The following is an 11,339-nucleotide window of genomic DNA, read 5'->3' as shown; positions in this document are numbered from 1 at the left end:
TGTGCGCCTCGCCTGCTGCACGCATGAGGAGGGGCCGCGACGAACGGCGCGCTGAGGGAGCCGTGACGTGTGGGCGTGCGACGAGGGCCTGTGGGGCGGAGCACACATTTCTTCCCTCTTGTTTTGTTTTCTTTGCGGCCAGGGCGGGCAGACACCCGCAGCGCCACACACACAGCCACGCCCTGCCGCCGTGTTTTTCTTTTTACTTTTTTATTTGATTGGTGCTGCCACTGTGCGTGATTGTTGAGGTCGGGGCCGTGCCGCATGTATCGCCTCCATCCAGCTGTGCCTCTTGCTGTGTTGATTTGCCTCCCTGTGCTCCTTTTCTCTTTTGCTCCTCCAGAACAAGGACAAATAGGTATTTGCACAGTGCTCTGCCTTCTGTTTTTGCACTGCCGGTTGATGGCGTTGCCTGCTCGTTGTGTGCTGACGCGTGACGGACGGTGCCACGATGGCCTCCTCTGGCGATGACAGTCGCTGTGCTCTCGGCACACATCCACACACTCCTCCCTCTCTGTGAGAGTGATTGCGGCAGGAGCGTGATCTACGGCAGTGGCAGCTGGTGTCTTGGAGAGGGACGAGGCGCCGAAGGAGGAATAAGAGGCCGAACCCGCTGGACGATATTACGGTGGCGGATGAAAGCTTTTTCTACGGTCTTTTATCGGCTTTCTTCAGAAGTGCGGCGTGTCGCTGCCTGACGGGATGCCTGCACTCGACACCCTTCGAGGCATTGCGTTCTTCCATTCAGGGTGATGTCGCAATCATCATGGCAGCACCTTCCCTCACGGCTTTGAGTGTGGCAATACGAATGACGGCAAAACAACGATGAGGACGATGACGATTTTCACCGAGAGGCGGATTATTTGCGTGTCTTGGCACACGAATCCCAGGAGGTTTGAATGCCGTCCCCACAATTCCCGGCCTTGCGGAACTGTTGGCTTTTGCGCTGTCACCCGCCGTAATTATTGCCCATGCGTTGAGGCTGATCCATTTGCCGTGGATTTCACGCAGCAGCTCTCGAGTGTTTGTGCTGCTCATCCCGCGTTGGCCCATTCGCATGTATCTGAGCGTTGCCTGGCGTGTGATTTGTTGTGTGTTGTCGAGGCCGCCGCCTCCAGGTTTCTTTTGGTGCCCAATAAGAAGCACTTTGCGTTGCGGTGGATATTTACTTGCGTGGCCGTTGACGCACGTGACGATGCTCAACGGGTGTGTCTTTTGTTTGGCGGGCACGAGGGAGACTTCGGTGTGTGCCGACGCCTCCGCGAAAGTATTCGTCGACGGATCGAGGCGAAACTAACGGAGGTCTGTCCGCTGCATCTCTCAAGGCAGCTGCGGGGCACTCCGAGCGCACAGAGTGGATGGATGGATGCCGCGCAGCTGGGGAGACCAGTTTTCTTCTCCGCCCTCCGTTGCCGGGGAAAACCGATAATCCGCAGCGTCACTGCCAGCTGCATTTTACTGCTGGGGATCGACTGTGCTGAAGTTGCCCGTCTAATGTGAATCGCAGCGTCAGTGCAGGAAGACGCTTTCACGCACTGCGAGTAGTTGCTCCAGGCTCGAGCTCATCAATATTCCCGGCAGGGAGCCATGCATTTTGGTGGCCGGTGACGTTCAGGCGAGTGTGTTTCGCCTCATCCGCCTCGTATTTGTGGGGGACACTGCGCATCGACCCTCCCCAACAGTTCCACCACCCTCACTTTCCCCCGTCACCCGCTGCCCTCTGCTGACGGTACAGTTGTTTGGCTCCGTCGATGATGCGCTTGTGAAACGTCTTCCCCGCACGCTGCAGGATTATTGTTTTTGTTTTTGGCGATGCGATAAGTCCGGCGACACCGCAACTGTGTGCAGCACAAACTAATCTCCGCAGTGGACCCTATTTTTCTGCGGTGTCGCCGTCGCGATCCTGTCATTGTGGACTTGGTGCAGCTTTTTGTGGTTGGGCCAGTGCAGCCGTTGGATGTCCGGCTCGCTTTTGTTTTGGTCGCTTTGGGTCTCAGGGAGAAGAAGTTTAATTTGTTTCACGTGCGGGATAATGGAGACACTGCCATGAGCAACTCTGCGGAATATTATAGACTTGTGGAGGAAGGGAGGCGACGGGGGAGGAACTGGTGGCAGCAGTCGGCGTGTCTCTTCTCCCAGGGGATGGAGACGCGTGGAGCAGAAACAACATTACTCCTGCCAACGACAATTTGACGCTTTGTGAGGGTGATGGAGGGTGCGACAGACATGCCTGTTGCCTGCACTCCTCGTGTGACCGACGGATCGCGGCTGGTGGATGACCGCCTTTCAACAAACATGCCGGGAGAACGGTGTACGCCAGGTTTATCCGAGACGACATGCCTCAGGCCGATTGACGACGTTGTGAGGGATGCGGTGCTGCAGTGGTGTTTTTTGCTCTCTCGAAGCGTTTTTATTTCTTTTCCCTCTTGCCAGTTTGTTTTTTCCGTGGAGGAGTTGACGGCATGTGTTGCGGGTGTGGCGTCGACAGAGCCATCCACGCTTTGTGTTGGAAGCGTTATTTTGAGTCGTGTTATCCACGCCGTGTGTACCTTTTGCTGCTGGGAGTCTTGTGTGTGTGGTTGAGTCCTTTTTCTCCAATTTGTTTGCTGATACGATCAAATGCTCCGCCGCTGCGCATCGCCGTTTTTCCATGGCGGTGGATCGAGCAGATGCCGAGGGAATTGCAGGCGGAACCAATCGAGGTTTGCCTCACTCGCTGCTGCCGCATGACGATGGGTGGTGAGCAAACAGGGGAGGAGCGGGCGGTGGCAGCAACGCGTGCCGTGCTGTAGACACATCCAGACCTACCAGCGTGGCGACGGTGCTGACGCAGAGTCCGTTACTGAGGGAACACAATATGGAGGCGGGAATGCCAGCGGAGCCTCGTGTGGTGGCGCGCATTTTTCTCATTGGCGGGGTGACAACCGCGCCTTCCAATCTGCTGGACTCTGATATTATGTTGCGCCCGATGGGACACGTTATCACCGTGGCAGAGCAGCCGTCTGACTCTCTTGATGACATCATGGCTCGGAGAATGGGACTTTCTCTCCCATCATACCCAACATGGCCTGCACTGGTGCGTTGCTGCTGCGGTGATGACAACGCAGTGACGGAGGGAATAGCGGTTGTGTATTTGCGATGAAACCTACCGGAGACGTATTCATCGCGTGCGTTTTCCACCTCAGCACGCGGTGGGTGGCGGTCCTTTGAGGATTGTTGTGGACGGGCTGTTTAGCCGCGGTCTTTTAGTGAATGGAGTTGTTATGGAAGATGATGCGATCCGCGTGCAGCACAACGGACGCCCCCAGTACTCCTTGGAGGAGCGTAGGCGAATCCTGCAGGGATTGATGAGGGACGGCCTGCCTGCCTGTGATGTGGCATGAGGCAAGTAACCGTCGTTGGGCGCACTCAAACCGTATCCCCGATGATGCGCCTATCGGCTGTGACTTGCATGGACAAATGCAGACCGTCCACATTCTCGTGGAATCGCGGCAAGCACGTTGGGGCATTGCCGAGTCTCCCCAATTCCGCGAGAGTTTTTAAAAATGTGCCATCGCCAGAGGGCGAGATAACCCCGGCCAAGTTGGTTGTGCTTCTCCAGGGACGAGGCAGGCAAATATTTGTGTCCCTTGTGCGGTGCCTTGCTCTACCCTGCCGTCTGCCGTGGTGCCTCTCCGACGACATTCCTGACCCATCTTTGCCACCGAGAGGCAGACTTGGCTCCGAATGCCGTTTGTCTGCGGACGCAACTCTGCAGTCGTACGTGCGGTATCTTCCACGCGTATTTTAGAGGGCACGCGTCATTGGTCTGGACGCCAACAACGCCATCGTACCATCCGATGCGACACTCTTGCACCGTTGTTGTTGCCGTTGCGGTGTTTTTATTTCTCCCGACGGGGTGCGATGCGTTTTGTTTCTCACTTGTACGCTGTGCTGACTCCCACTGTGGGCGCTGAGAGCATGCAGCGGAACGATGGCAGGCTTGCGGCAACTGTCTCGCATAGAAAGGGAGGGCCGTTTGTTGTGCAAGTGTGGGGAGATGGTTGTGGTTCTCTCCTCCTTCTAGTTTATGGTGGCTGTTCTGTCGTTGTGTGTGCGTGTTTCTTGTGTGGATGCCGTTTTGCGGTGCGTGCGGTGTGCGAGTTGTGCCTGCCGCGGGAGGTCGCATCATTACCGCGCACGCAACGGCGACGCTGCGACGATGTGTGTGTGTGTCTCTTTTTGCTGCACCTCTTTGTATTTCTCTTTTGCCCTTCTATTCTCCACTTGGTGTGCAGATCTGCTCGCCGAATTCAGCAACTCTACTGCTGCTGCTGCTCGCACGTGTACGCGAAGAAAGATGGCGATGGTTGTACGGTGCGTGTGGGAGCGAGGATTCCGGTGTGCACTGGCGTCTATTCGGCGAGAGCAACTGGACTGCGTGTCGTACTGGTAAGAAGCCGGATGGTCAATATGTAACGGAAGAGGAGGCTTTCAATGCGATATTCTGCGATTTTGCGGCGAGGAGCTGCTCGGATTACGGCGGCACGAATAATTCCGTGGGAATGGAGGAATATATGAGTCCTGACCTCACGACGCCCAACACCACCGATGTGTGCAGCGATGGGACAGCATCCATGGTCCTCGAGCACCCGCCCCCGCCGCCAGGGAGCCGACAAACAGCAGTGCGTGCAGCAGCGCCACACAGAGCACATCTCCTTTAGACAACGAGAAAGTCAGCGAGAGCGGAGGAATCTCTTTTGAAGCTGACTTGTCCTTGCCGACGGTGGACGGCAGCGAAATTATCGCCTCTTGTGGGTGGAGAAACACTGCTGCCTCCGCTTTTGGGACTGTGTGGGGTTGTGGCAGTCTTCTCAGCCACGGAGTGTCGATTTTCGACTTCTCACGGAGAATATGAGCTGCGTTCCCCGCAAGTTTGTTTTTACCCTTTTTGATTTTGCCTGACTGGAATAATACGCGCTCTTTTCTTTCTTTACTTAATGGTCGGCTGCTGCACACCGTCATGAGGGAAGTGTTTCCCTCCTGCTTGCTTCTGTTGCCTGCACTCGGTGCCGGCCCTGCGGCTGTGCGTTTCACGGACTGCACAAAAGGAGGAGTGGAGAGACAGGCCGGATGCCGCGTGAAATGTGAGGGTTGTTGTGTGGGCTGGTGGAACAGTACGATTTTTTTTCTTGTGAGGGCATTGTACGCATGTATGTATGAACACAGACATGCTGTGCCGCATGGCGCATGAAATGAAAATGTTGCTGAGGTGTATTTTTTTCTGGGCGGAGGGACTCCTGTTGGACACTTAACTCCTTTTTTTATTGTTTTGGTATTGCCTTTTTGCTTCTGATTTGCAGGTCGGTGTGCGTGCTGCCGCAGGGCTGCTGCCGTTGTTTACTTTGCGCGTTGTTGTGTGACTTGTCTCTTCTTTTTCCTTTTGCCCTGCGTTGACGGGGAGTTGGTTTGTGCTGAAGGCTGCAGGCAAGTGACAGGAGTGATGGCGATGATGACTGGCCGTGTGCTGCTGGTGTGTGCCCTCTGCGTGCTGTGGTGCGGTGTTAGTGTGGTGGCGGCCGATGTTGCTGGTGGTGCCGACGGCAGTGCGGGTGAGTATTTTGTTTTGCGGGACGGCGCGCTCAGCTGCGGAAGGGATGCGCGGAGGCGTTCGGCAGGAGGACGGGAGGCGGTGCGAATATTTCTGCCGTGGAGGAATGCGTGCGTCGGGGGATGGACGGTGTGCGTGCCGTTGTGGATGGCCGTAGCCGTTGGAGGCGTCAACACTCCGCTGTGGTCGCTGCTGTTGATTCTGATGACAAAAGTGGCGAGAGCAGCGATGGCACATTGAAGGGATTATCTTCTTCAGACCAGATGCCACAGGCGGGAGAAGGTGGAGAAGAAGGACAGGAACATACAGGTTCACTGGAACTGACGAATAAGTTGGAAGGAAACGAGGATTCACAAATAACAGGCGAGCGGAATGTCAGTTCAGATGCCGATCGTCCCAAACAAACTGGGAGTCAAGTGCCAGCGGGCGACCAACCGGAAGATGAGGAAGGCACGAAAAGTCCCCAACCGCCACCACCACCACCTCCAGCAGAACCACTACCACAACTGCCACGACAACCACCACCAGGAACAAACACATTGCAGTCAGAAGAAACACATCCAGCAATTACAGCGGAAAAACATTCAAAGCCACAAGACGGAGGTCACTCACACGAAACGAAGATGCTACAAACGAAAGGCTCAACAAAGCACGAGGAAGGAGCATCCTCCTTGCAGTCACCGGAGAGCGTATCGCATTTGAGTCGAGAGAGTACAACACCATTATATACCTCCACAGACAGCAGTGGCGTTGCCGCAAGCACGGTGGAGAACAGTGGTGCTAACAATCCCACGCCTCCTGCCGCCTCAGTGACACAACATGATTCCGAGGGAGATACTGGCCCCGCTGCTCTGCCAGCCAGCAACACCGAATTGCAATCAGAGGAAATACCCAACGCGGGTATAATTGCCACGACGTATGATGACGACAACGACAGCAGCCGTGCAGCTCCTACTGCTGAAAGGACTACCGCTGGCACAAGAAGCACTCAAACCTCTGGTGATGCGAGTGACCTTGAACGGGCCAATAACGACGACGTCAATGATGACGTGGCACACAACGGTAAGACCGCCGAATTTGAAGGCGCCTCGGGAGACAGGAACACTGAGGCAGATAATGATGAGAGATACACAACAGTACCAGAGACCGCCACCAATAAAACAATCAATACAGAGATACCAGCCGACAGTGACGGCAGCACCGCGGTGTCGCACACCACCTCCCCTCTTCTGCTTCTTCTTGTTGCGTGTGCGGCTGCTGCTGCGGTGGTGGCCGCGTGAGAGTGAGGGGGAGAGAGCCGTGCACCGCCCGCACACACACGCGTCCTTCTCTCTGTGTGTGTCCCCTTGCATGGACTCTTGCCCTCACCTCACCCCACGAAGCACACACAATAATGTGCCCATTGTATATATGCATGCACACCCATGCAGGCCCGTTGGTGCTCTCTTTTGCACGACACGCACCGCTGCCGTCCTGCCTGGCTGCATGGGCGGAGCACCGTAACTGTTTCTGTTTTGTTTCCATTGCATTGAGTGGGCGACCTCTCTCTCTCTCCCTCTGTGTGTGTGTTTTGCTTTACGGGAGTAATGAGAGTGTGTGTGCGCTGGTCGTCCCACGCTTCTTTTTGTTTTGTTTTTCATTGTGTTGTTGTTGAGTGCACCCATTCCGCCGGCTGCGTGTGTGTGTGTGTGGTGATATGAGTAATTTGCGTGTGTGCTATCTGACTCTCTCTGCTGTTGCCTTCTTCAGACTCTCTTGTGGCGCACAGCTGCTCTGCAAGTGTACACGCTGACAAACGCACTAGCAGATGCACACGCCATGTTGCGCACGCTGTGGGGCGGCGTGAACGCTGAGGACGCACGCACGTACACGATTCTTGCTGCGGCTGCCCTTGCGAGGAGGGATGACGGATGACCGCGAATTGTTATGTTGCCGTGCTGCGAGCGTGATTTCCTAGGCTTGCTGCCCATGGGCGGCGTGGCGTTTTGGTGTCTGGGATTGTTGCGGATGGGCTTCAGCCCAGCAGCTGCACGGTCTGACGTGTTCCTCCCGCTGTTCGTACGCCGACGGAGGATTCTCCGGCTGTGCGGGGCGATGTGCGGGTGCGTTGGAAGAGACAAGAGTAAAACGACTGGCGGCAGCGCGTGTGTGCCGTGAAGGGCGGCTGTGTTTTTTTATCCTGCTGGTTTTTCTTTTAGTGAGGGCGTTGTTCAGTGTGTGCTGACGCGTGACGAATAACGACGTGCCGGGCGTGGCTCCTGCTGCTGCTGGTGATGACCGTCGCTGTGTGTTCCCGCTGCATTGTTCATCCTTCCCGTTTCATGTGTCTGCGTGCGTGAGTTGTTGTTGAGGGTGACTGCGGCAGGGACGACGATGGTGATGCCACTCACAGTGGACGCAGGCGGTGTTCACTGTTTCACTTCTTTTTCTTAACTTCTCTCTTACCCACACACAAAGGAAAGAAGTTAACAACAAGCGCTAATCGCCACTGTGAAATTGTAAGGCACTGAAAGGACCAACAACACACACCGCCCACACACACATATTTGTATGCTCTCACGCGTTGCTGCAGTCATGGCACCCCGCACACACAACCGTCGCCGCGTGACCGGATCCAGCGGGAGGAGGAGGGAAGGAGGAGAGAGTGAGCCGCAGAGGCCCAACATGTCCCGGCATCTCTTCTACTCTGCGGTGCTCCTCCTCGTCGTGATGGTGTGCTGCGGCAGTGGAGCTGCGGGAGTTGCGGGGGAGCCAGCTGTATCCACGTTTGAATGGAGGGGCATCAATGAGAGTGAAACTGTGGACTCGTTGGGTGCTCCCAGCCTTCTAAAAGTGGGGAATGACGTGTTTGCCGTTGCCGAGGCGCAGTGCAAAAAGAAGGCTGGTGATGTGAGTTTTACTGGCGTTGCATCCCAACTTCTCACGACAAAAGCTGCTGAGACACCGGTGGAAGTTCTGGAAAAACCCAAAGATGGGACACAAGTACTGGAGGAAAGTGCTTCCGAAGGTCAAAAGAAGAAAGTGGATGTGAGCCGACCAACAACAGTTTTGAAGGGGAATGATATTTACATGCTTGTTGGAGCCTACAATAACGTTGCCGCTCCTGGACAGGTTGATGCGTCTGACGCGGCTCAATTGGGACTTTTGCTGGTGAAAGGGAGCGTCAATAGTGGGGACGCAAGTAACAAGAAAATTGACTGGAAAGATACTGAAAGTTCCCCGCAAAGACTTTTTGGTGCACAGCCCGATTCCTGGACAAAGCTGATTGGAAGCGGTGGATCGGGTGTTAAGATGCATGACGAGACTCTTGTGTTTCCTGTGGAAAGCACGAAGAAGGCGGCGGAGGACGCAGAAGAGGATGTGAAGACTGTCTCACTGATCATACAGTCGAAGGATACTACGAATTGGACGCTGTCGAAGGGGATGTCTGACGGTGGCTGCAGCGATCCCTCCGTCGTGGAGTGGGAGGAGGGAAAACTCATGATGATGACTGCGTGTGGTGATGGCCCTCGCAGGGTGTACGAGATCGGTGACATGGGGGAGTCGTGGACGGAGGCCCTCGGGACACTCTCGCGCGTGTGGGGAAACAACAAACAGGGCGTAAGTGGCGTTAGAAGCGGGTTCATCACAGCGACTGTTGGAAATGGTGATAATAAAAAAGTGATGCTCGTCACTCTGCCGGTGTATGCCGAGAAGGACAAGGAAAAGGGCAAACTCCATCTTTGGCTGACGGACAATACGCACATTGTTGATATTGGGCCGGTATCCGGTGAAGATGATGACGCTGCCGCCAGCTCCCTGTTGTACAACAGTGGTGAAACAGATGATAATAAGAAGAAGGATGAGTTGATTGCACTGTACGAGAAGAAGAAGGGCAACGATGTGAAACCATCACCCGGTATGGTCTCTGTGCTTCTGACTGAGAAGCTGAAGCGTGTGAAGGATGTGCTGGCGACCTGGAAGGAGGTGGACGGCCGTGTCTCCCATCTGTGCACCTCATTAATTGCTGAGAAGGATCGTGCCTCAACTGACGATGTCTGCAGCGCTGATAAGATCACGGCTGGGCTGGTTGGCTTTTTGTCCGGCAACTTCTCTGGGAACACATGGAGGGACGAGTACCTCGGCGTGAACGCCACAGTAAATAATAAAGCTGGGGAAGCAGCGTCAGCAGTGACCAGCACGAAAAATGGTGTGAAGTTCACTGGGCGTGGCGCAGGGGCGGAGTGGCCTGTTGGCAAGCAGGGGGAGAATCAGCTGTACCACTTTGCGAACTACAACTTCACTCTTGTGGCGACGGTGTCCATCGACAATGTGCCGAAGGAGGGAGACACCCCCATTCCGTTGGTGGGTGTACGTGCGGGCAGTAACGGAGAAAAAACCAAACTTATGGAGTTGTCGTACAACAGCGAAAAGAAGTGGCATGTACTGTGCAGTGACAAAACGACGAAGGAGCCCAGCAGCGGCTGGGAGACAGAGACACAGTACCAGGTGGCCATTGTGCTTCAGAACGGCACCCAGGGCTCCGTGTATGTCGATGGTCAGCGAGTGGGGAATGAAGAATGTGCATTGGGCAATGGTGAGTCGAACGAGATCTCCCACTTCTACATTGGAGGGGATGGAGAAAACGCAGCCAACAAAGAGGGCGTGTCTGTGACTGTGACGAACGTCCTGCTGTACAACCGCCCGTGGGATGAAGCGGAGATTACTGCGCTTAACCCGAATAAAGACCCCACTCCTCCGGTGACCCCGAATGCTCAGAAAACCGGAACTTCGTCTGCTCTTGACGGAAGCCATCTGACGGAACGGGGACAGTCGATGGGGAGCAGTGGTGCGGGCAGTGGCGGTGCATCACCATCAGCGGTGCCCACTGTCAGTACTCCTTCAGCAGGAAAGGACTCCTTACAGCAGGTGGCGTCAGGAAAATCTTCCGATGGAACTCGAACTGTGGATGGCGGTTCCTTTTCTGATGGCGAGCCAACGGTGGAGACAAGAGAAGGAGGAACGAATGGGCAGGAGGAGGAGATCCACGCACAGAACGGGGACGTAAAGGCTGCGGCCCTCAGCAGCAGCCTCGGAAATGTGTCGCAGGGGAATAACAGCGATGCCGGCACCATGCGTGAGAGTGGACTGCTGCCACTTCTGCTTCTGTTGGGACTGTGGGGGTTTGCGGCTCTGTGAGGCGTGACTGGCGGCCGCGTGGGACACTTGCGACCTCCCCTGCACGGAATTAATTCCAAGACCTAACTTTTTCCTTAAGATAATTTTCTTTTCTTGCTTTCTGTTTGTAATTCATAATTTTTTTGCGTGTTGCGCGTGTGTGTCCTTAAAAATCTTTTTGTTTTCTGTTATTAATTTTCGTCTGTTTTTTTATTTTTCATTCCCCATATCTTCTTTTTTTTGCTTTTGGGGCAGTCACGATGGACGTTTTTTCTTTTCTACTCTTTTAATTATTGTTGCTGCACTCTTCCTGCGAGGGGTGCCGTGTGTTTCCGCCCAACTGCTCCACTCGCACACCCACCGACACGTACATGACGACGGCCCTGTGCGCCTCGCCTGCTGCACGCATGAGGAGGGGCCGCGACGAACGGCGCGCTGAGGGAGCCGTGACGTGTGGGCGTGCGACGAGGGCCTGTGGGGCGGAGCACACATTTCTTCCCTCTTGTTTTGTTTTTTTGCGGCCAGGGCGGGCAGACACCCGCAGCGCCACACACACAGCCACACCCTGCCGCCGTTTTTTTTTTCTTTTGCT

The 11,339-nt window shown here is 55.1% G+C and overlaps 1 protein-coding gene and 2 pseudogenes across 1 annotated transcript, besides 2 other annotated features; all 3 read left to right on the top strand.

Moving 5' to 3' along the window:
• Window positions 1–11,339: part of a sequence feature (areas not merged during assembly with more than two copies in the genome that could not be assigned to a particular haplotype) that runs on past both edges of the window.
• Tc00.1047053509897.51 lies at window positions 611–4,084 on the top strand (annotated as a pseudogene).
• Window positions 5,482–6,870, top strand: Tc00.1047053509897.30 (annotated as a pseudogene).
• Window positions 6,057–6,117: a microsatellite.
• Tc00.1047053509897.20 (trans-sialidase, putative) lies at window positions 8,141–10,768 on the top strand (the record flags this gene model as incomplete). Its single annotated transcript, XM_815047.1, has 1 exon — window positions 8,141–10,768. One exon carries the CDS (start codon window positions 8,141–8,143, stop codon window positions 10,766–10,768), a length of 2,628 nt encoding a protein of 875 aa, XP_820140.1.

The sequence above is a fragment of the Trypanosoma cruzi genome, genomic scaffold (genome assembly GCF_000209065.1).
Source record: "Trypanosoma cruzi strain CL Brener 1047053516517 genomic scaffold, whole genome shotgun sequence".
Taxonomy (NCBI): Eukaryota; Euglenozoa; class Kinetoplastea; order Trypanosomatida; family Trypanosomatidae; genus Trypanosoma; species Trypanosoma cruzi.
Note: the sequence above shows the minus strand (reverse complement) of the source record. Positions and strands in the feature narration are given on the sequence as shown.